Source organism: Natrix helvetica (genome assembly GCF_964273705.1).
Source record: "Natrix helvetica genome assembly, chromosome: 4".
Taxonomy (NCBI): Eukaryota; Metazoa; Chordata; class Lepidosauria; order Squamata; family Natricidae; genus Natrix; species Natrix helvetica.
The window spans coordinates 95,755,659-95,781,035 of record NC_138550.1 but is presented as its reverse complement, the minus strand read 5'-3'; the positions used below and the strand labels follow the sequence as shown (position 1 = coordinate 95,781,035).

General features: G+C 41.7%; 1 protein-coding gene across 2 annotated transcripts in view; it reads left to right on the top strand.

Moving 5' to 3' along the window:
* Positions 1–5,627: 5,627 nt before the first annotated feature.
* SLC22A23 (solute carrier family 22 member 23) overlaps positions 5,628–25,377 on the top strand; it is a 112,425-nt gene continuing 92,675 nt past the window's right edge. Inside the window, exon 1 of one of the 2 annotated variants that reach the window (XM_081953391.1) lies at positions 5,628–7,237. In XM_081953391.1, the coding sequence (XP_081809517.1) occupies positions 6,665–7,237 (573 nt within the window). In that variant the 5' untranslated portion in view covers positions 5,628–6,664. The remainder of the gene's footprint in view (positions 7,238–25,377) is intronic. The other variant, XM_081953390.1, reaches the window with a different exon arrangement.

Sequence of the window (25,377 nt, the reverse complement as noted above, 5' to 3'; positions counted from 1 at the left end):
ATATTTTACTACAGTATTTGGTTCAGAATCTTTTTTTTCTAGATTTTCCTCCTTTAAAATTGGGTGCGTCTTATATTCCGGAGCGTCTTATAGGGCGAAAAATACGGTAAATGTATAAGGTATCCATAAAATTGTGATAAAATGGCAGGGGTGAAATGTTTGGACCAGTTCGCCTGAACCGGGAATAAAAAAGGCTACTGGTTTGCCCAAACTGGTTGCAAAAAAATGCTACTGGCTCGGGTGAACTGGTAGTAAAAAAAAATGCTACCAGTTCAGCCGAACTGGTAGCAGTTTTTAACTAACGGTTTGGTTCCGATGATCAGCTGTGTAACAATCAGCTGTGCTCTGCGATAAATCTGCCAATTCGGAGGGCAATTCACTTCTAAGGAAATGAATGAGATTGTATTGTACATTTCCCATTGTACAGGGGTGAAATGCTCTGAAGTCTGCTACAGGTTTGCTTCGTGCGCGCATGCACACCGCAGGCGCCGATCGTCAGAACTACTGGTTCACCTAAACCGGTAGTAAAAAATGCTACCAGTTCAGGTGAACTGGTAGCATTTTTTACTATTGGTTTGGTTCCGACGATCAGCTGTGCAACAATCAGCTGTGCTGATTTCTAATCCCCGGCACAGCTGATTGTCGCACAGCTGATCGTTGGAACTACCGGTTCGCCTGAACCGGTAGCATTTTTTACTACCAGTTTTGGCAAACTGGTAGTTCCAATGATCAGCGCCTGTAGTGCACATGCATGCAAAGTGCACGCAAAGCAAACCAGTAGCAGATTTCAGAGCATTTTCCCCGTGTACAATGGGAAGTGTACAATACAACCTCATTCATTTCCTTAGAAGTGAATTGCCCTCTGAGGTGGCAGTGGGCCTACAGAATGGGACAATTTGCCACAGTTAACTCGCTACGGCCTATTCGCCATGGCCAACATGCCGCAGCCAAGTCACCACGGCTAAATCGCTGCAGGACAATTCTCCATAGTCAACCCTCTGTGGACGGACAACTCTGTCCCACAACGAGTTGGCCACAGCAAGTTGGCTGTGGAGGCTGCAGCGAGTTGGCTGGGATGAATTGTCATGGACCCCTGAGCCTAATGGATTTTGTTTCTAGGCAAATGTTTTTTGCATAAGATAATTAATTTACCCCTTTATAAATAGATGCAAATAAGTAACTACCCATTTATTTATTTTCCTTCTCTAAATGGGATTATTTTGTATTAATCCTCCTCCTACAAAAAGGAAGCAATGTCTACAAGAACAATAAAAACAAGAAATTCACCAATCATAAAAAGTATTAAAATATAGCAATTTTAAAGAGTCCGATTTAAAAAGCTGTCTAAAATTGCCATCTATCTCAGGATAACTTGTAATCCTAACTGGTTTCAATTTAAAATAAAATATAATAAATAAAATAAAACTGTCTTACCTTTGTCTTTTAAAACAAGAGAAAGCAGTTACAATTTCTTCGGAATAGAGTTCCATAACTGGAGTGCTGCCATTGAGAATATCCCAATCCTGGTCCCTGCTTTGTGATTTGAGTTCATTGGTGGACCATATATTTATACATTTATTAAAATATATCCTGCCTTTCATTCACGAGTTCAAGGTGGCCTATGTAGTGTTTCTTCCTTTTCTTTTTCTCCATAACAATGGTTCTGAGATATAGATTTAAAATGAGAGAAAGTGGGTAACCCAAGTCATCCAGTGGGCTTTCATGGCTAAGGATGGACTGAAACCTAGACCCATCACCTGAACCAATACCATTGTACCATATTGGCTCTTTACAACAGCAGCATCTTTGAAACTGACGTTAAAATATAGTTTGGTGTTGGTCAGTGATCTTTTACATGCATGATTCCAAGCCATTTAGGACTTTACAGTTTAACATTGATGCCCTAATTTGAGATTGGTCCCTGACAGATTACAACTCAATGTTTTCATGACTGTGCTATTTGATCTGATTTGCCTGTCCCAATTAAGAATCTGTAGTTCAGTGGTGGGATTCAAAATTTTTTACTACTGGTTCTGTGGGTGTGGCATGACTTGGTAAGCGTGGCTTGATGGGCGTGGTAGGGGAAGGATATACTGCAAAATCTCCATTTCCACCCCATTCCAGGGGAAGGATACTGTAAAATCCCCATTCCTTCCCCACCCCTCTAACCTGCTTGAGAGGTCGGGAGGCAGCAAATAGAGGTAGTATTTGCCGATTCTCCGAACTACTCAAAATTTCTGCTACTGGTTCATTAGAACCGGTCAGAACTGGCTGAATACCGCCTCTGCCATAGTTGCATTCTGTATCAGTTGAAATTCCCAGACCCTCTGCAAGGGTAGCTCCATTACAGTAACTACTGTAATTCAATTGAGAAGTTTTTAAATCATGGATCACCAAAGCTAGCACACCACTGAAGTTGAAGATAGGTTTATGAAGCTACTTAGAATCAGGAGGAACCAGGAAGGTGGACCCTGGGTCTTTCTAGAGAGAAAGCTAGGTTGCCCGGAACAAGGCATATTTCTCTTTCTGAGTCTAAAAGTTTGACGAGACTGTTCAACTTAAGCGGCATGGAGATGAACAAGAATATGCTTTTGTGACTCTGATAATGTGCTGAGAATATAAAAAGAAAGAGTGTCATATATGCCTCCAATTCCCAATCCAACTAAGCTTCTTCAGTAGTATTTCATGATCAATAGCTCATGATTAAAGGCATCTGAAACATCCAGAAGAATCAACACGGTAACATTCCCCTGTGTTCATTCCCCCCCCCCCCACTGTAAAGTTCATCAGTCACATTCAGGGCAACTAAAACTACTTCAGTGTAATTTCCAGGCCAAAAGCTAATCTAAAATAAGTCTAGATAATTGGTTTCTTTCAAGCATGCCTGTGCTTGAATAGGCATCCCTCTCTCCATTACTCTGTGCAAAAAAGTAGCATGTAGATACTAGTTCCCTGCACACACATGTAAAAAAATTGTTACAGGTCTAAATTAAGACATTCAGCATAAATATCTAATACTGTAAGAAATCATAAGGTCAAATTAATAAGAATTAGGTTTTTAAATAATTGATGTCATCTATGAACTATACAACATAGCTAAAGTCTGGAAAAAAAATAACAATCTATCATCTCTCTTTAAAAGATAGTATTTACTATTTTCTGATTGTCTCAACTCTCTCCTTTGCTATTTTCTTCAGCTCCAGTTCCCAGAACACTTAGCCTTTCATATTTGTGACATGCTATGCAATTTCTCCAACTTCCATCCATCACTAAAACTAATGTTTGCATGAACAGGCAAAGATGACAGACTCTCCTTGCAAATTGATGCGTAAACTATCAAGAGACTGAGTTCACACACAATTTTAAATGAGGTTGCTTGGTTTAGGAGTGCTACTGAATATTGCCAGCATGTGTCTTGAAGTATTTAAGGTACTTATGTACATTGTGGTTTATCCAACAAATCATAGTTTAAACATTCTGGCTTAATGTAATGTGAATTATGTACTTACTTTTCAGTAGGCACATAGAGAATTGCACTGCATAAAACCTTTCTGCACACTTTCCTAACCGTTAATCCCACCCCAAAAAAGTATCAATGGGATTTTAAGTAAGGCTGAGCAATTCTTTGAAGATGTGCTTTCTATGAAGTTTCATGCAAAAGCAGCTTCATGAAACGATCTGTAAACTGTAGAGTGTCACACTCAGCAGAGAAAGCACAAAGGAAGCACCTTTGGTGTTTCTGGCTATGTAAAGCACTTTGAAAAAATAAATGCTCTGGCTCCAAGACCCATCAAGGGAGAACATATTATCTCTGCAACATGAACAGCCTTGTTAGGTATCATCCATCTTGCGTAGCCTCTATCTCTGGATTCACTTATATTAAACACTGCTGAAAGGTTTATATGGAACTCCTTGGAAATCAAAGGTTTTTATTTATGTAATCTTCCACTGAAGAGGAAGCAATACAGTGCTAAAGTCCTTTCACCTACCTAGACAGCAAAGTGGAATATTTTACAGTGTCTTCCCTACTTCCCTACTAAACAAGCCAGAGAGTGGTATTATTACCCTAATTGTGTTAAGACAGGACAAGTTAAGGATTCTTGCTCCCCCCCCCTCTACCCAGCAGCTGTGGTTGGCTGTAATTGGAAGTAATATGAAGTGAGTAAAATAGTCCCACCCTCCCCCAAATAAAAATCTTTTTAAAAGCCCCTTGTCAGCAGAATAAATAGAAAATGCAGTCTGGCAGCAGAATCAACAACATGCAGCTGATTCCCTAGTGGAATCAATGCAATGGAAGAAAATGCTGGTGTTTTTTGTTTGTTTTGTTTTGTTTTAAACACAGGCTATGCACTTTCCAAAGACCTTTAAACTTGTGTATGCAAGGACCTCCTATGAGGTCTGAAAAGTGCTGGAGTAAAGCATTATGCACACAGAGGCCTCTGCAGAATCGGGTAGCATGTCTGGTCCTGCAGCCTAAATAACCAAGAAGGGCAATGTCTAAAGATTGGAGGGGAGAGGCTGTGCCTACAGAAGCCTGGTATGGCCAATAAGGAACCCTCACACTAATAACCTCATCAACCCTAATATACAGGTAGTCTTCCACTTATGACCACAATTGAGCCCCAAATTTACGTTAGTTGAGAAATTTGTTAAATGAGTTTTGCCTCATTTTACAACTTTTCTTGCCACATTTGTTAAGCGACTTTGCTAACTGGCTTTGTCAGAAGGTCACAAAAGGTGATTACATGGCTGCTGGACAATGCAACCGTCATAAATGTGAGTCAGTTGTCAAGCATCTGAATGTAACTCATGTGACCACGGGCATGCTACAACGGTTTAAGTGTGAAAAATGCTCAGAAGTCACTTTTTTCAGTGATGATGTAACTGAACGATCACTAAAGGAAACGTTGTAGATCAAGGACTACCTGTACATGGTTAGGTTCACAGCAAAAAGGGTCTGTAGAGAAGAGGGAAAATGACAGTTTAACACTAAAGACCATTTTAAGGTATCTCAGCTGTGATTGAGACAAAAAGAGGAGGCGGCATTGGAAATGGTTAATGGGGCATGTTTGTTCCAAGGTTAGAAGATATCAAGATAAACCCCATCAGAGAATTACCTTGAAACAGATTCCATAGGCTTGGGTTACCTTTGTAGATTGAGTGCACACATCACATTGAGCTATTTATTATCCCACAATTGGCTGGTTTTCTACATCTTGTCCAATGGTGAAATTCAATTTTTTTTACTACCAGTTCTCTGGGCATGGCTTGGTGGGTGTGGCTTGGTGAGCATGGCAGGGGAAGGATACTGCAAAATCCCCATTCCCTCCCCACTCTGGGGCCAGCCAGAGGTGGCATTTGCTGGTTTTCCAAAATTTCAGCTACCGGTTCTCCAGAACCTGCTGAATTTCACCCCTGATCTTGTCCCCTATATACCATTAATACTAACCACAGTATATGACTTAGCCTGAGGTTGACCTAACATGTTCAGCAATAAACAATGACTCCCAGGTTACAAATACCTCAGCTTCACAAGGTATTCCGCCGTCGAAAACCCAACCAAGCCACGCTGCAGTTTAGCGTGCCGGGTGAACCCAAGATACTTGCTGCGGCGCCCGACCTATTTTCTGCCCAGACGCTGCCTATCCAAGCCAAGCCGTCTCTCTCTCTCTCTCTTTTCCTGGCACTCGCCCCAAAGATTGGCGGGCCTGGCTGGAAACTCTCCCTACTGTCGCCGTGCCAAGCGATCCGATGTCGGGGGCGTCGCTATCGCCTCCTGCAGGGGGAGCCGAGCGGCCGCAGAGGTTCAATACGGCAGGAGGAGGAGAGGCGGCCACAGCAGCAGGTGCGGCGGCTGCAGTTGCTACCTTTACCTCCGGGAAAGGAGGAGACGGGGGCGGGGAGCTGGGTCAGGGGGCTGGGCTTTCAGGTTGAGAGCCAAGCGGAGGAGAGACGCGGCGGGAGAAAGAGAGAGAGGGAGGCAGGCAAGACGCCGCCGCCGCCGCGCCCCCCAACCCCCACTGGAGAAAGGAGGCGATCCGCAGCCGCGAGAGGACCGGATCCCGCTCTGGCTGAGCGCAGCGAATGCGGCTCCTTTCTACGCTCCGCCCGCTGGATCCTCGGCGAAGGGATATCGTCCGTCCGCCCGTCCCCCTCCCCACCGGCGTCCTTAATCGGCGGTAGCGCGGGCTGGCCAGGGACCCGCAGGAGCCGTTCGCCGGTTCCTCCCGGCCCCCGCGACCAGAAGGAGATCTTTTAGATCCGATCGCCAAGACCCGGCGGGCTTGTCGGGCCCGCCGCCGATCGGCAGCGGAAGAAACGGCATCCGCGTGTCCTGGAAGAAGCGGGTGCGGCGAAGGAGACGCAGGAAGGTTTTAGGGGCAACGTGGAAAGGGGAGTGCTGGGTGTGGCGGCCGAGGCGGGCAGGCAGGCGCGCTTGGGAAAGGAGGCGAAGCGAAGGTGGGCGGGCGACCCTCGGGTCTCCCGGAGACCTCGCCGCGTCTAAGAGCTGTTGATACCTATGCGCGGCTTAGCCGAGGATCCCGCAGGCGAGCCTTCCGTCCACCAGCCCGGCCGGCTTACGAAACCGCGGATCGTGCCCCGGGCGCCGCCTCCCTGGTTTCCCTCTATGTAAGGTTGCCTTTCCTCCTCCTCCTCCTGCTGGATGGCGATTGACCGGCGCCGAGAGGAGGGTGGCGGAGGGGGCCGCCCCCTCCCCGAAGAAAACGGCTCTTTGCCTGCCGGGGAGGCGGACCCTGCCGCTGCAGCCCCGGCCGCACCCCCTGAAGGGGGTCTCTCGGCAGAGATCCAGAGCCTGCCTCTTCCCACGCCTCCCTCCGGGTCCTGCAACCCCCTGCTTCTGGATTACGATGGCTCCGTGCTGCCCTTCCTGGAGCGCCTGGGCGGCGGGCACCAGAAAACCCTCATCTTCCTCACCTGGATCCCCGCGCTTTTCATCGGCTTCAGCCAGTTCTCGGACAGTTTCCTCTTGGTGCAGCCCATCTCTTGGTGCAAGGGGACGGATGGGAAGGGCAACTGGTCCGAGTTCCCTCCGCAGCCACCACCCAGGGGCCTCACCACCAGCCCCAGCTACAACCACAGCAGCAACAGCTATAGTAGGGGGATCCTGGCCGCCCCGGAACTGCCGACTCCTGAGGGAAAGAATGACAGTTACTGCCACTGCAGTGAGAGGTACCATCGGATCCCTGCAGGCCTACAGCAGAATGTAGTGAGCAAGGTAAGAGTAATGGAGGTGGGAGACCGCCTGATGCAGAGTGGGAAGTCGCCTTGCCTCTTCTCCAGGGGCAGAATGGGTCGTTGGGACTATTGGCCTCTCTCTGGCAGAACAGTAAAGCAGGAAAGGTGGCCCTACCTGTATCTCTTATATCTGGGGCTGGGTGGGGGATGGAAGAGGAGAAGTGGACCTTGCAACTTCTGATGAAGTTCTCTGCAGTCCACATTAGCTGCAGGGGACGAATGGATGAGATCGCCTGTGGCTTCAGTTCTTTGAATGCAGTTCTTGAGTGAGGTGCTCAGAGTGGGGCTTTTCTGGTCCTGCAAAGGCTTAATGTGTGCATGCGCTTGAGAAGATTCCACAGCAGGAAGTGGGGGGATGGCGAGTGAGATTTGGCACAGGACCAGGGCATTTCCGTTTCTAATACCTCTGCGTGGACAGGGATGTGTCATCATGTGACATTGACTAGATTAGTAGTAGATTAATATAAGCCAGTGGTTCTCAACCTGTGGTCTGTGGACTGGTGTGTGTGTGGGTGTGTGTGCGTGATGTGATCACAGGAGATACGCAAAGTCTTGAAGAAATGCTATGATTTAACTCTTGAGTTAAGTCTTGGGGGTCCATGGGCATGGTCCATGGCCACAGAAGATATTTAAAGGGGTCAGTGGTGAAGAAAAGGTTGATAAAAGCTATTCAACCATATTTTCACCTACCTTGTTGTGTGAATTCAGCTCCTTGTAGTTAAACGGTTGGTATGTCAGGTGAACCCAGAAAAATTGGGTTAATGGAATAGTTGTGGCTAAATTAATGATGGTAATTAAGCTGTACAAAAGCAGCCTATTTGTATGGGAATGATGATTATGAGCTGTAATATTTCTTCAGCTGCTTCTCAAACACATTATTGACATGAACCTAATAAAGAATGTTTGCTCATTTTGGATGGTTTCCCCCCTCCCCCCCCAAAAAAAAAACTTCTGTTAGTTGTGTTTGAACTGAATTCCTATAATACCTTTCCTTTTTCAGGGATACCCTCCTCCTAAGGATACCCTTTGCTCTGGTGATTAAAGTGAAATAATCTCTTGTTACCTTGGAATTCTTTAACTGCTTTAAGTCAGTGAGATACAAGCATATATTTTTTACGATCCTTTTATAATTTATCCTGTTTTAGATTTTTAAGCTAAGAATGCACAAAAAATCCCACCTATTTTTCCTTTCTTGGCAAAATCAATAATGTTTCTAAGTGAAGCTCCTATGATAAGGAGGTGCTTTTTAATAGTGATGTGAAACAAAATCATAAATGAAATTTTGGATTCTCAGTGGCGTCATTCAGACAAACCAAATGACCCATAATACAACACAGGACAATGCCTGCCCAGACTCTAGACAAAGATTCCAGTGCGTGCATTTTTCACCTGGGAATTTTGCTTGTCCCGCTTCATAAGTACTTTTGCCATGTGATCATCATGTGATGATGATATATATTTCTTGGTGAAAAGCAGGTTGATACAAAGGAAGCTTAAAACACAAGGGAACAGAGCTGCTAGCTTTAGACTACAAATTCTAACCTTTCACTTAATGAAGAAGAAAAGGTGTCATTGAATTGGCTAGTACACACTCATAGTACGCTAATTCTTAATGTGATTTGATAGGATACTGTGAACCAGTCATATTTTATCAACATGAATTTATAATTAGCCAATTACTAGTTTAACAAGCCATGTTTAAAGCCAAATAGAATTTGACATGACCGACCCTAGTCGATGGATGGATGGATGGATGGATGGGTGGGTGGGTGGGTGGATGGATGGATGGATGGATGGATGGATGGAAGGAGCCAGTTAGAGATATATTGACTACTTCAATACAAGAATGAAGATTTTGGTCAAAGATACCAAGAAATTGTGTTCCAAAATTATAGCATAACAATTTCGCTTTAATTCTTGATATATTGATGCTAATTCGGTATAATCTCTGATATGAATAAATGCTAGATTTATTTGGAACTTTTAATCATCATATTATGCAGAAGAGTAGGAATCACAAATAGGAATGGTGCTCTTAAGGGTGGAATTGCAGTATAATGTTTTGCTGCAGGAGCTCATTCTAAATATTTAGAATGTATTCCTCACTTGCTTCCTTTAACAGTTGGTTCTTTTTTCTTGGGGAAGGGACAGTAGCTGATTTGGTGTTTTGCATCTTCTCTAGCCTCTGGCATCTAAATTGAGCCAGATCTGTGTAGTACTTGGATTGCAGATTAATTAGGGAATCCCAAAGCCATAGGTTAGAGTAGAAAGTTTTAAAAAATCTAAGAAAAGGCAGTGGCAAACCACTTCCAAATTGTTCCTAGGAAGCTGCATGAAGATACCATGAAGTCATCAAGGAGTCATGTTCAACTCAAGAGAGAGTCTGCCTGCCTTTCCAGCATGACTCAAATAAACAACTACACTGTAAAATGAAACTGTTCATCATGATTGTACTGTAGTTCCCTTAATCCCCAAACACCAAAGCTCAGCAAAATGCAATCCTTCTGGGAACCGTGTTAGAATTAACTGCCTGGTGGTTTAAGCTAATCAAGCGAGTGCATTCTTGCTTTATCTTGCAACTTTCATTGCCTGATGATTAAATATTGTTCCAATTCCTCTTGAAAATGCTACAGGACCTACCTTAGTTTATTTTTAAGAGGAGCAATGATGATAGGTAAAACATGGTATCTAGTCAGAGTGTGGTTTGCTTTAGCTGTTAGTTCTTAATCTATTGGGGGCATACAATAATAAAAATGAGATGAGTGTCCCCTGCAACAGAAGAACTGAAAATCAATAAAGGCAACAAATCCACAGTTGGGGCACATCAACATATATTTCACCACCCAAGATGGACTCATCTAACATCCTGGCTCAACAACTGAGGAAACAGCTTGTCCTCAAAGCCTTCTTGAAGACTAACAGACTTGGGGACAATCAAATCTTGAACAGAAGGTGGGAGAGATTGTTCCATAGGGCAGGCACCATAGCAGAAATGACAGATTCTCCTAAATCCCATCAGATGACATTGTCCAAGGAAGAGACTGGGGCACACAATTCTGTTGGACTTTTAGAAGAAGACCATAACTCAAATTGTTGTTTATTTTCTTACTCTCTAGGACAGAGAGGGCAGGACAAGAAGTAATGCGTGAAAGCTTGTCAAAGAGAGAGATAACCTAGAAGTCAGGAGAGATTTTCTGACAGTGAGAGCAATTAATCAATGGAATAGCTTGTCTCCTGGGATTGTAGGTGTTCCATCACTGGAGGTTTCCAAGAATAGATTGGACAGCCATTTTTTTTTTATTTCTTTCTATTTTTTTTTTATTAAAAGAGTTTTGTACAAACAAATTTTCCCCCTTTTCACCCCCCCCTCCACACAATATAAATCTCATACAAATGCTATACCCCCCCAACCCCCCCGCAAAAATTCACATTCAAATATTATACCAAACACTTTACCCCCTCCCCTCCCCCCATCTTAAAATAGATTACTCATAACCCCTCTCCTCCCAACAAACACTATATAAATTTCTCTTAAATTGATAATAACACATTGATCATTTTCTAAGCTAATTTAACATCTATAACTCTTAATATACATTTCTCCTAGCCTAACAATGTTTCATTAGTCCCATCTTCTAATTTATTCATACATATATATTGCCCCATCCTCCACCCTAACCCTCCCCCACCTCCCACACAAACCCACCCCCCTGACTTCCGCTGTATACCACTCTAACAATTCCAAACATCCCATATACTATTTACTCTGATCGTCTATCGGTCTAAACATTCTTACCTAAAGGCTAGATAATAACTCCTAGTCTGGTATTTATTCTGCATATAATCAATCCATTTTGCCCATTCCTGTGTGTAATCCTCCTGTTTCTGAGCTTTTAAGAAAGCTGAAATTTTTGCCATTTCAGCGAACCCCGCCACCTTCTGAATCCATTGATCAATTGTCGGCAAAAAATCATTTTTCCAATGTTGCACAATCAACAACCTAGCTGCTCTAACCATATACAAGGCCAATTTTGTTTCCCCTTTGGTAAAATCCTTAACTATACCCAATAAAAACATTGGACAGCCATTTGATTGGGATGGTAAAAGGCTCCTGCCTTGAGCAGAGGGTTGGACTAGAAAACACACTATCCACACTATGCATTGCATATATTATTACAAAAAGGAGCACAATTTTACAGAAAAATCATACGTACTGTATGTCAAAAAGTAGGAATGAAATTCCATTATTGAAAAAGGTGCTAATTATTAGAGTAAAAGAAATAGTCCTCATTTATTTTAGAGCAAGTTGCATGAAGCAAGTGAAAGATGTGTAACCTGAAAATGATTATTGGAGAATTAGTTTGTTAGACTGAAAAACCAAGAATATTCCAAAAGCTTTTTGTGAAGTAGAAGTAAAATAATTAAAAAGTGAGAAGAAAAAATAGGCTGCATTTCTGAGTTGCTGGCAGAAATGGATTTTTCAACACTGTTTTATTTCATGCCGAAATATCGTACACTGTTTTTTCTAGTAACGTTTCTCACTGTAACCCAGATTTAATTAAATATCTCATTTTGATCCTCTGCCTTCCTGATTGAGAACTCGTATAGGAAATTGTTCTTGCATAATCATCAGATACCCATAGCTAAGCATTAGTGAGCCAGTCCAAATTCAGTGTATGATTTCTTCTGAAAGACCCAAATTCATACCAAGCTAAATTACTGGTGATTCCATAGCATACTCTATTTTGCATGCAGAAAAGTCTTATTTTTAATATCTCTTCAAAATGGGTGCTGTGAAAATTTTGAGTTTTAGACCAAGTTTATTGTTGCTAATCAAAACAAATCAGCTTTCTCCAACTGATACACCTCTAGGACAGGGACCTCAAACTGGCAGCATCACTCTGGATGCGTCACTCACAGGCCAGCCCCACCCCTGCTTCACGGATATGTCACTCACAGGCCATACCCAGCCCTGATGCGTCACTCACAGATGCATCACTCACAGGCCATGCCCACCCCTGCTTCACGAATGGGGAAAACATCGTGAAACATCATGTGATGGCAACTTGGCGCAGCGAGTTTGACACCCATGCTCTAGGAATTCTAGTACTATTAGGCTGCGTGACAGCTGTGGATAATGAGTATTGCAATCCTACAGCAGTGGGATGCCAGTTGCATCATTTACCATTTATCATTTATGTTTATAGATGCAGCCATCCCACCTAGCCATTGATGGCAGTGTAATACAATTTGTAACTTGGATGGCTCTTCTGTGGGGAATATGTTTGTGAAAAGCCTTCTTGACTGATCTAGGAGCTTTGTTGTACCTTACTCCTAGATTGATGGTGGTGAGATGGAAAAATTTAACTGTTGTGGTTATTCAGCAAATCATCATTAAACATGGCCTTGGCATTGTGTGAAGCCATCCTGCTATTCTTGCTTTCTGCTAGGGCTGAATTTTGACATTGGACCCATTATCAGATTCAGCTGTCAGTTTTAGCAATTAGAATTTGAAGCAGATAATACAGGATCAGGAGTCTTTTATACAACTCAAACAAATGCTGTAGTAGTAGCTGATGGCATAATTCAGAGCTGCCAGTGTGTGTATTTAATCACAGATCTGGGTTGAGGTCTTGACTCTGGTCATAATTCAGAGCTTGTAATGTTGGGCATCAGTAAATCTCTTTGTTCTAGATTTATCTGTCTGAATTACTTTAGAGAATTGGATCTCTAAACCTCCAATTGGATTTATGGTGGCTATTAAAGTATCATCTAATTTCCAAATAGCACCACAATGTTTATTGGGCATTGATGGTCCTGGGTGTCCAGTTAGGAGAGAAAACTGCATTAGTGGTAGAGTCATTGATTAGTTGTTTTCCATATTGTTATGTATTTGGGAATGAAATAAAAGTACTTAATTACAAAATGTTAATAGTAACCTCTTATTCTTCCATTTTTTGAACTCAAATATCTAATGGACCAAGGATATAATTCTTATAAGTCACTTCCTCAATTTCCAGGTTGATTGTATTTTATTGTGGGTAACAGGCACAGTTATTGAGTATATTGGTTGGGGATGTTGGGTGTTGGAGGCCATCTGCTTGTGGTATTAAAATAAAACCTGTTGCTCTAAATGGGATTTAGGGGAAAAATTATAGACATTGATCTGTTTTATTGTGAAATTCATTGTTTAGTAAACCATGACTTAGTGCAATATGTGAACCTACTCCCAATTATCTTGTTTCATACAAGATTTAACCATAATGTTTGGAGAAATCCATAATTGGTTGTGTTCATAATGTTAAAGCAGAAGCATCAACCACACACAATATGCTCAGCTGGAATCAGACAAATCACATTATACGTATCTTGGTGTGATATGTAAGGCCACCACTGTACATCTTTACATGTTCTCATGAGTTTCCTAAATTTCCAAATTAATGTTAATTCAGGATTTAATTTAATGGCTTTTCCTTTTCCAGAGATTTGATGTGGTGCGTATCACTTTCCTTGTGGCATTGGCATTGTAAAGTGAGGACATAGGAAGAGATTTGTGAGACAATTTGGGGCTGTTGTTGATCCCTGAAAGATTATTATTTTTGATTCTCCTGTTTCTGTGAATATTTAAGATGATAGTTTTGGCAAAGAGTGACCAGTTCATTCACAGCACTAGCTTCCAAATAAGCAAAGCTCATAGCAGCTTTCTGGAACGCATGAGCATATGCATACTTTATGCATACTGAATTAATCTGATCTGATACTTGGTTGAATTATTAAAACATTATCCTGAAGAATAACCAAAAGTCAGCTGGAGCAAAATACTACATTGCTGTTGCTAACTAATGAATGATACTGTGATCATCAATTGTATCACTGCAATGCTAAAAGCTCTAATTGCCAGCCATTATTGGTTTGAATCTTTTAAACTCTAAATGACTTAGGTAGCTGTGATTTAGACTTTGACTAGGGATTCATTGCCAGTCAATTATGGTTCTTCCTAGTAATTTTGGCCTAATCAATTGCTTCAGCCCAATCTATATGATGGTGTTTTATTCAGGTGTGAATAGTGTATACAGCCTTGACCTGTTAGAGATAAGGCAGTATATAAGAGAAATGAACAGAATTCACTGAATGGGAAATTTGATCAATTTTCATGATAGCATCTATTTCTGTAATCAGATTGGAAGTTATTTCTACTCAAAGTATGTCTACGAAAGCTAATGCCTGTAAGACCCAAGCTTTGGTATGCATTTGTGTGTGTGCACACATATTCATACACTCTCTCTCTCTCTACAGGATATAGTTGTTTTTGTTGAATCTGAGGACACCAGCTTGCTGCTAAGTCTCCCGTGGCATTTTGTTTCATCTTTCAGTTCCTTTAAGGCATACAAGTAATGGTAATAAATAAGTAAAGGAATATTTCTTTTATCCCATCAGTGAAAAGCAGACTTGTTCGTAATTTCTACGAGATCCATGGCTTAGTGTATTAAGTAAAGTATGCAAGGATTCGTGTTGTAGTGTATGCAGTGCACATTTTTGTGATTCTTCCCATTGCAAAATTTACACAGCCTTCTCTTTATATTTCTTGAAAGTCTTATTTAGTGTGTTTCATTATTTCCATGTCTCTCTGTGTGTGATTTTTTAAAGCAGCTACAACAACTGTATAGGTCAACATTTTCTAAAATTCCTGTTTATAGAGAGTCAATTCCACATACATTTTTAGGGTTAGCTAGATAAACTTAGAGAGTGGATTTAATAATATTCCAGTTTCTATGTAAAATATTTTCATAAGATACTGTTCATTATTTAATTTACATGTGAAGTAAGTCTATTTCAAACTTTGCTCCCAAATCTCAGCTTGATGCTGTCGCATCCTGTCCTTGTTGTAGAGTCGTGATTCTAAACTGTGATAGATTTCTGGTGCTTCCTGAACTTGGATGGAAGAGAATTACCATTTTATTTTATGTATTTAAATACATATTTCTGAGAAGGGTTTTTGTGTTTCATCAGATTCTCAAAGGATCCTGGAGTTCAACAAGATTTAGAAACCCTGGTTGTAGAGGACTCTGTGAGATGATCTGTGATCTTCCAGAGCAATGCGAACAAGGCCTTCACCTAGATCAGGTCTGACAAACTCAATTTCATTGAGGGCCACATCAGGGTTGTGTTTGATCTTGGAGGCCCAGGATGGGTATGGCCAGGGTAGGCGTGACCAGCTCGACATCACTCTTGTTGGTGGCACCTATGGTGGCCCGAGTACTCTGCCACCGAAAATGGGCTCCTGAGTTCTGTTTTTGACTGCCATGGCTTCCTGCAACCCTCTGCCAATGAAAATGGAGCTCCGTTTTCACTGGCAGAGGGTTGCAGGGGGCTGTGGCAGCCGAAAACAGAGCTCGGGGGCCCGTTTTCACTAGCAGAAGCGGCGCAGGCTGGTCCTTCACTGTTTCCAGGGTAGCCCCACAGGCTGGATCTGGCCCCCAGGCCTTGAGTTTGACAACCCTGACCTAGATGCTTTCTTCATATTCTCATATGAACTATGCCAGACCTAAAATATTTTAGCAGAGTAAAACTACCCTGTTTCCCCGAAAATAAGACCTCCCCAGATGTGCTAAAATAGTCCCTCCCTGAAAATATTGAAACACAGCAGCAGCCATGGGGTGACACTCGCTACCTCCTGCACCTCAAAAAAAATACCTCCCCAAAAACAAGGCTAAGTGCTTATTTTGGGGATCAAAAGAAAATAAGACCCTGTCTTATTTTCGGGGAAACACGGCAATAAGATATACAACACAGTTCAAAAAACAATAATTGCCACGATGGATTTTCCTATCAAAGAAAGTAAGCTTGGAAATCGCTTTGTAATATTTAAGAGCTATATAGTGGACTTCCTGCATTTGTGAAGACATTGCAGAATTGATGGGGATCAACATCTCTGTATGAGGAAGGGTACATATAGTTTCTGAAATATCCCAAAGTGAAATCCTGCAGCATTGCTTTGTGATGATTTTCTGCTTCTTGGTGAGCATTCTGGACCTGATTTAGTGTTGAGATTTCCCCCCCCCCCCCAGATTCATCTTCTGAAAATTATTTGTTCTTTTGCAAATCCTGGCTTTCCCCAAGATAGCCATTTTTTTCCTGTCATGTATGAGGGTAGTGCTTTGGTTCCACGAACACAGCATCACAGCTTAGATTGTAGAAATGTAGGGGTTAAAATAATCCCTTAGATACTTCTTGCCCATGACTATTTTTTTTAAATTACCCAATTTAACATGAGATGCCAATTTAAGTAATTTTTGCTCAGGGCAAGCTCTTAGATGTTTGCATACAATGAGGCAGTTTTTCCAAATTTCATATTGATGCTTTGAGAATGATCCCTTTACTACCCATTTGTTAAGGAGGATCCAGGAAAATTACTTTTTCTTAGCATGCTGATATTACAGTTAAGAAAATGCATTCCGTGACTACTATATTGATTTCAGGACAAAATATAGATTTATCTCTTTTTGTAACAGTGACCCTTTATTCTCTGCTGTTCAGTCAAGTGACTGTGATTTCCTCTGTGTTTATCCTGAATCTCACTCACACAGGGGGCCAAAGGATCAGAATACATACAACACTGTAGGAATACTTACAATATTTCATTTCTCCGACTTCGCAGCACTTAAAACAACATCTTGCTATTTGTAGTAATAGAAATAAGAAATGCTGAGGCAAGTACAGAAAGTCCAACTTATGACCACAATCGAGCCCAAAATGTGTGTTGTTAAGTGAGTTTTGCCCCATTTTATGACCTTTCTTGCCACAATTGTTAAGTGAATCACTGCAGTTGGTAAGTTAGTAATCTGGCTGTTAAGTGAATCTGGCTTCCCCATTTAAGTTTGTTTGTCAGAAGGTTGTAAAAGGGGATCACATGACCTTGAGACTCAGCAACCGTCATAAGTGTGAACCAGTTGCCAAGCATCTAAATTTCGATCACATGATCATAGGGATGCTGCAAAGGTCGTAACTGAAAAAGGGTCATAAGTCGCTTTTTTCAGTGCGGTTGTAACCTTGAATGGCCACTAAATGAATTGTTGTAAGTTGAGGACTACCTCTATCTTAAAGTAATCATATGCGTGATAGATGAACAGAGCTTCATTGAGCATAGTGGGACTAAATAAGGTTTCCTAGAAACATATTTATACACGCACAGGCATACTCATACAATGAGTTGGGGTTAGTGATTAAGCCATCAGGCTAGAAATGGGAGGACTGTGACCTTGAGCCAGTCATTTTCTCAGCTCTGGGAAGGAGACAGTAGCAAGCCACTTCCAAAAAAACTTGGCCAGAAAACTGCAGAACCTAGTCTAGGCAGATGGCAGGAGTCAAAACTGATTCAAGGATACCAGTAGCTTATTCATTTACTTATTTAAGGTAGACCATATATATTCCTTGCCTCATCTTGGGTACATTGAGATGCCTATCTAAGATTCAGAGATTTGTCCAAGGTCACCCAGCAGCAAATATATGGCTTGGCAGCGATTTGAACCAGTGTGCAACTTGATCTCTTAAATACCACGGTATAACTCCCTGGATTGAATGCAGACTGACTTATTCATTTAAGGGTTCTGGGTCACAGGAAATTTCTCCTGCTGGCCTCTGGGAAGAGTTTGTCAAGTCCTTTGAGAACAAGGTTGCAAGATAGGTGGAGTCTCACAAGATAACAGGTAAATGCCTCGTTGCCCCATCTGGGACTTGTTTTTGCTTATGAGCTAAGTGTGTTGGCAGGATCCTCTGTGGCATATATTTATTTAAATTATTGGAAAGTTTTACATCTTAGGTCACAACTCTGGGTGACATGACCCGTGGAGGAAGTGTTATCCAAGTAACTGGAGTCAATGAAGGCCTAGATGGGGAAAGGGAGACTGCTGATGAATCCCAGCAAAATGGAGTTAGGCTTCATGCCCTCATGAAGTTTCTGCCTAATGTTCTTAAATGTCCGATTCCCCTAAAGGAGTGTACAACCTGTGATATATCTTGGACTCACAGCTTCTCTGTGGCCAGGAGATCCTTTGCCCAACTTCAAAAGCTCTACCAGTTACACCTGTTCTTGCATCAATAAATACCAAGGACTCACAGGATTGTCACTTCTCCAATCCTAAGGGTTTAAATCATCTTTTTCTAGGCCAAAAATAGGGGGGGGGGAACGTTTCCAGGAAAAACTATTAGTTAAAAGAAACCAACCAAAAATAATGCACCCCTTGATTAAGAGATAAAGCTCTTTAAAAACTAGCCAGTCACTTTTTTTAAACGGGCAGCCATATAAATGAGAAAGAAGAAAGAGAAAGAGAGGAAAGGAAAGGCAGGTTGGTTCTAGACAGGGGTGGGCTGCTACGGGTTTGCCTGGGTTCGGGAGAACCCGTAGCTAACGTGATGGCTGGTTGTCTCCCACTTCCCCTCCCAGGAGCCTTCATTTGGCCCATTTTGGATGTGAGGTAAGTGCAGAGCCTGTGTGGAGGCTTGGGGAGTGGGAAAAATGGGCCTCCCGGAAGTTCTGGAAGGTCAGAAATGGGCCAGTTTCCAGCCTCTGGAGGGCCTCTGGAGCCCAGGGGAAGCAGTTTTCACCCTCCCAGAGGCTCAAGAAAAGCCTCCAGACCCTGGAGAAGGCGAAAACGTCTCGTCCCCCCCACCCCCCATCGTGGTGAAGGAGGCCAACTAGGCCACGCCCACCATGGCCACGCCCACCCAGCAATAGGGCAGAGAACCCGTTGCTGAAATTTTTGAAGCCCACCCCTAGTTCTAAAAATAGAAAATAGGAAATAAAACTTTTCCACCAATTTCCTTGTCTGTAACTGTTAGATACTAGCTTCAGCTATAGTGGTTTCCATCAAGGTCCTCTGTTCCGGCGGGAACAGAGGTTTAATCTCATTGGTTGAAGGGTCTGACAGCTCCCTATAAAAGGGCTGCTGTCAGACTCAACCTTCACTGGATTGTTCTCACTTATTGTGCTTAATAAAGAGCTGTTGTTACCGTTAGCCTGTGTGTGCCTTCCATTACACTTAACAATAACAGTAGTGCCAGTTAAGTATGGCCTGGCTCTCTGCTGCTTCCTGGTGACCTTGCTGAAGGAAAGGGATGAAAACAAGAGTGGACATGAACAAAATGGTAGCTGTGAGGTTTTCCCACAGGAGAACCCTGCATAACCAAGGTATTTTCTTAGGTAAAGATCATCGCCATCATTTTTTCCCTTTCTGCTGTTATTTATAAAAATTACTATGGGTGAGTTTAAGTGAATTTATTTTGTCTGTTGTCTTTCCTGTCAAGTTCACACAGAACCCCAGGGTTTCTTTGGAGTGTCAGCCTCCAAAAATTGCTAATCTTTTAATGGACGTTTTTAGTTTTATGTATTGTAAGCTACCCAGGCAATATTCAAATGATAATAAACAAATCAGTAACGGATACAATTATCTCAGAAAATTCTAGTACAGTACAATAAAATAAATCAGATCTTTGGAATATTTCCTGATTAAGTTATAACTAAGTTACTCTCCCCTTCTTCCTCATCTTTGAAGCTAAGACATATTTCTGCTCTCTTATCAGAAGAAATTGCTTTAGCAACAAATACCTCCCATATTTTTATCTTCTGATTCCCTAACTGTAAATGCCGAAATTAAGGCCTGCTTTTATTTTTCTTTATTACACACTGACTTGGGAGTAAGTCCTAATAAATGCATGAGAATGCATTTGTCTGTGCCAATAAAACTTATAATTGCACAAAGTCGACGTTCCTGACCGGATTAAGTTACTAGTTCACAATGTTTCCGTGAGGCTGATAGTTCAAAATAAATGCTTCTTATCTGTGTTTTTGAATGACTTCCCCTTCTCGCTCTTCTGTGGTCTGGGCCAATTATTTACCTCAAACCTTGGGGTCTTTAATTAAGAGCCCTGCCTCTGATGGAACTATCACTCTGAGCAAGGAGCGCTGAAATCCTGCCGGTGCACTGATAGTATGCGGAGATGGCAAATCGTTAATACAGCTAATAGACTTACGTTGTAGCCGGTTCTTAAACTGGGACTTTTACTTGAAAGTCATTTCATGTCTGTGTAATTTGATAGGTGTTCTTCCTCTCCCCTCCCTAAACCAAAAAGATAACTATAATGCAGCATAATGGAGCAGTGTGTGTTTTCAGGGCGCTGGATTGTCACGTTGCAATTACGGTAAATTTACATTTCAGTGTGGCACTTGTATATGGAGGTTTTGAGGACAGGCAGTAATTTTGATCTTGCAAAGAACTCCCAGTGAGGACCTAAATTTAGAACATACTTAAGCCAGTGCTTTTTCTCCAACACATCTTTTTACTTTTTTTTTGTCTGACCGCTTGGCTGTGGTCTTTTGAAAAGTTGGCTGGGCTTATTCCTCATACAAAGCATACACGCAAGCTATATTCATTTATTGCAAGAATGCCAGACTCCTGGCATTAATGCAGCTCTTCTCTTTTAGAGACATCCTAGCACTCTAAAGGTTGCTTTCTTGGTTAAAAACAACCGTCTCCATAATAGCTTTGCGCATCTGTTGTGACTGCAAAAAGCAGACAGAAAATCCTCATTTCCACTGCCAATGTATGGCTTGTATCGGTTTCTTTATCCAGCCTCTAGGTCAGAGACAGTCAGTTTGGTGCAGTGGTTCAGGCTAGAGACCATGAATTCTAGTCCCACTTTGGGCACGAAGCCAGCTGCGTAACGTTGTGCCAATCATACCCTCTTAGTCCTAGGTAGCAGGCAATGCAAACCACTTCTGAAATGGGGCCAAGAAACTTATCCCGACAGTTACAAGGAGTCAGCACTGACTCAAAGGGACGTATGGTACAAACAAATGAACATCAACACAGTCTCCATACTTAGCCTCTTTTTTAGGTTTTTTTTAAGCACCCAGTGGTAATATATCATCCCAGTTTTGTGTCTTAACTTAATTGTGCTTTCTCGTTAAGCAATTATGTTAGTAAGGTAAAGTAAAGTATAATATTAAGGGTAAGGTAGATAGGCAAGATATACAGGTATTTCTAGAGCAGGAAAGATGCCAGATGAGAATAGGGATATATAATATGTTAAGTATCATCCAAACTCTTTGTTTCATTTCATTACATGTTCTGTCCTTGGGACAATTGCTTCTCACCCAATTATTCTTCCTTTGTGCTCCTTTCCCTCTTTCTCCTACTTAAATGTTTCCTGTGGAACAATCACAATTGTTTGATGGTTGATTTCCAAAGTGTTGCTGCAGCAAACAATTGTCTTGTTGCTTACGGACAATGGAAGGGCAAAGATAAATTTTGTAGTGATCTGCTGTATGTTCTTGTTCTAGCGGGTAATCTTAGGATGGATCCCTTGTCAATTAAGGATACTGCATCCAATTTTGATTACCACAAAAAAGATGTTGAGACTCTAAAAAGAGTGCAGAGAAGAGCAACAAAGATGATTAATGTCCTGGAGGCTAAAACATGATGAACAGCTGCAGGAACTGGGTTTGTCTAGTTTCTAATGAAGAGATAGACTAGGGATAACATGATAGAAGTCTTTGAACATTTGAGGGGCTGTCATAGAGGAGAGGGGTCAATTCTATTCTCCAAAGCACCTGAGGGCAAGACAAGAAGTCATGGAGAGTTCAAGGAGAGCTCCAACCTAGATTTATGGAGAAATTTCCTGATGATGAAGATAATTAATCAGTGAATTGGCTTGCTTACAGAAGTTGTGGATGCTTCATCACTGGTGGTTTTTAAGAATAGATTGGACAACCATTTGTCCAGAATGGTATACGGTCTCCTGCCTGAGCAGAGGATTGGCTAGAAGAGCTCCAACATCCCTTCCAATTCTTGTTATTCTACACTCTGTAAACAAGTCAGGTAATGAAATATCCACAAGTAAGCAACCAAGTTCAGAGAGCACCAAGGACTTCACAGTTATTGAAAACTATCCAATTCTAGCTAATTTGACAAACCATGACCAAGGACAATGTGACTTCTGTCGCTGCTTAAGACAGACCTGTAAAATGTTAAGATAATCTAAGGGCACCTCTTTAAATGCAAAACATGTGATGCAAAATAGAAGCTATAATTAAAACAATCAAATCATCTAATATTGAAGGAAATCTATTTTTGTTTATTGATTGAGTCCAGAATGGACAATAGGGCAGATCAGCAATTCTAAAGAACTTTTTGTGAACCTGTGGCTGTGATGCTTCCATCCTATATATTTCTGTCTTGTTAAAGTAGTCTCTAGCTTTCTATTTCTCTATTACGGTAAACAGAACTGCAACATGGCTTTTAATCCTAGAGGACAGACCCAAACAGGAGAGTACAAAAAGGTTACAATGTACATTAAAAAAGGATAGGACTTTTTTGGCCACTGTCTCTTTTTTTAACCCTTCCTATGAATACTCCTGAATCCAAGGAAAACTTGAGCAATTGGGTGTGAAGCAGTGTTTGCCCCTCTTCCTGTGGTCTAAATCAAGAAATACACTGAGATAATGGGCATAGTTCACTGCCTATTCCAAGCTGAATCTTGAATCAGGCATGTTTGAATAGGTTTCCCAATATTTTCAGCATCGGCATTGTTTATTGTAGGCCTATTTAAAATATAAATGCCGAATGTAGAGAATCTTCAAATATGACAAGTTTTCAGAAGAATCTTTCATCCTTGTCAGAACTACCATTTATTCTCAATAAAAAGTACTATATTTTTAAGAACCAGTAGTTTATGGTACGGTAATTGCTTTGGGATGGCACTTTTCTCTTGTCCACTGCAGTGGATAAGATGAATGACTTTTGTGCAGCTGCCTTTATATCTCTCAGTTATTTTATTGTCTTGAAATATTCTTCCGAGCATCTTATTGAAATTATATTCACCACAAATGGTAAATTTTGTGGCTGTTAAAAGCCCCAGAACACTGAAAATGCCATTCTGTATTTGCCACCAGACACTGGATTATATGGAATGGACCAAGAATTCCTTGGCATTTGGGGTAGTTTTTAATTTTTTCACTTCCAAAATTCCCTTATTCAGTCTAAGAAGAAACATATACATTTTGCAAAAAGCACATTTCTTTTTTGAGATGGTTCCATAGGAGAAATTGAATGTAGATTTACTACTATTTTCCTGGGATTTCTGTTTTTATGGAGAAGATGTGAAGATGGATGCTGGCTACCATATATTCTGATTGATTGATTAATTATATGCCATCAAGTAGTTTTCAACTCCTAGCAATCACATAAATAGATTTTATCCATTATTCTGAATTGATGTCTTTGTCATTGTCTAAGTGATCATATGCCTCCAGCATTGTCCTTTATTGCTGTTGCCCAATATAGGGGCCCGCTTCCTTTAATTGGGCAGTTGAGATGTCCTTCACACCTAGGGTCACCTTGTTAGGAATATACACTCTTGGCATACACTAGCAATGTTCTTCACTCATTCCGCCCAGGAACAATCTCCCACCAAAATGAGGCAGCAATATTATGTGGAACATAATATTTTTAGTAATTACCATTTACCCATCACAAACTGTCTTGGATTCCTGATTATTGTATTTTGCATGCATACCAGTGAGACGTGGACTGTATACAGGAGGCACACTAGGAAATTAAACCACTTCCACATCACCTGCCTCGGTAAAATACTGAAGATCCAGTGCAGTGGTGAAATTCAAATATTTTTTTTGGTACCGGTTCTGTGGGTGTGGCTTGGTGGGCATGGCAGGGGAAGGATATTGCAAAATCTCCATTCCCTCCCCACTCCTGGGGGAAGGATATTGCAGAATCTCTATTTCTACCCTACTCTGGGGCCAGCCAGAGGTGGTATTTGCCAGTTCTCTAAACTACTCAAAATTTCCGCTACCTGTGCTCCAGAACCTACTGAATGTCACCCCTGATCCAGTGGCAGGAGAAGGTGCCAGACATAGGAGCCCTCTCCAGAGCAGATCTGCCATCAGTTCACACCCTGCTGATGAAAGTGCAGACAGATTGGGCAGGCCATGTGGCAAGGATGCAAGACCATTGCATCCCCAAACAGGTCCTCTATGGTGAGCTGTCTCAAGGAAAGCGATCGCATGGGGGACAAAGGAAGTGATACAAAGACATGTTGAAAGCCTCCTTCAAGCCCCTAGAAATTGACACAACTTCTTGGGAAACCCCGGCACAAAATAGTTCAACATCACTGATGCTGATCCACCAAGGCTGCCCGACATCTGAGGACAGAAGAACAACCATAGCACAAAAGAAGCGAGCACTCCGCAAAGCCAGAGCTGCAAATGCTGCAACAAGGGCGCCCACACACATCTGCCCAACATGTGGCAGAACATTTCATGCCCATATAGGCCTTACCATCCACCTGCTGGCACATCACAGACAGCCCACAACCTGTTAGATGTCAAGGTCCTCTTCAAACATGATGGATGAAGATCCATCATTGCATTTTGCCATTATGCAAATGACAACTTGGTATACACCCCATTTCGGTGATTATTAGGCTTCAAAAAAAAAACTCTCCAATGCATCTTGTATATATTTCTAAATATAGAAACAGAACCGGCAAGTTAGAAATTAGACTTTGGAACTAAGTGATGAAGCTGACTGGTGTGGGTTGACATGTCAAGGCCCTGTTGAAAGACTCTGCATTTAAATATCTGGATTGAAAGCATCCTTCTCCCTTTTCAGTGCTAAAGCTTTGTGGTCAGGAAAGTTCCTTCAGGTATTATGTTATGAACTGTAACACCAATTTATATTATTTGGAGTGACAGAATGTCAAAATGCTAGCTTAGCTTAGTAAATTAGTTTGCCCAATCAATAAATTATATGAAATATAAACCGACTTCAGTTTTGCCTGGTTTATAGCCACTGAAAAACAAGAGAATATGTAAGAATCACAATCCTGGGGGTTATACTATTGTGGGATATGCCATGCACAATAATAAATGGTTACCCAGCGGTAGCCGTCAAGTTTAATGAGCATTCCTTCCACTGTATGTATACACCTCCTGTGTCTTGAGGAGAGGATATCTTGATTAAACGGAAGTATTGAACATTCAAGCATTGATCTGATGAGTGAGAAGGATTTTTGAATCAAATCTATGAAATTCATAAAGTAGTTATG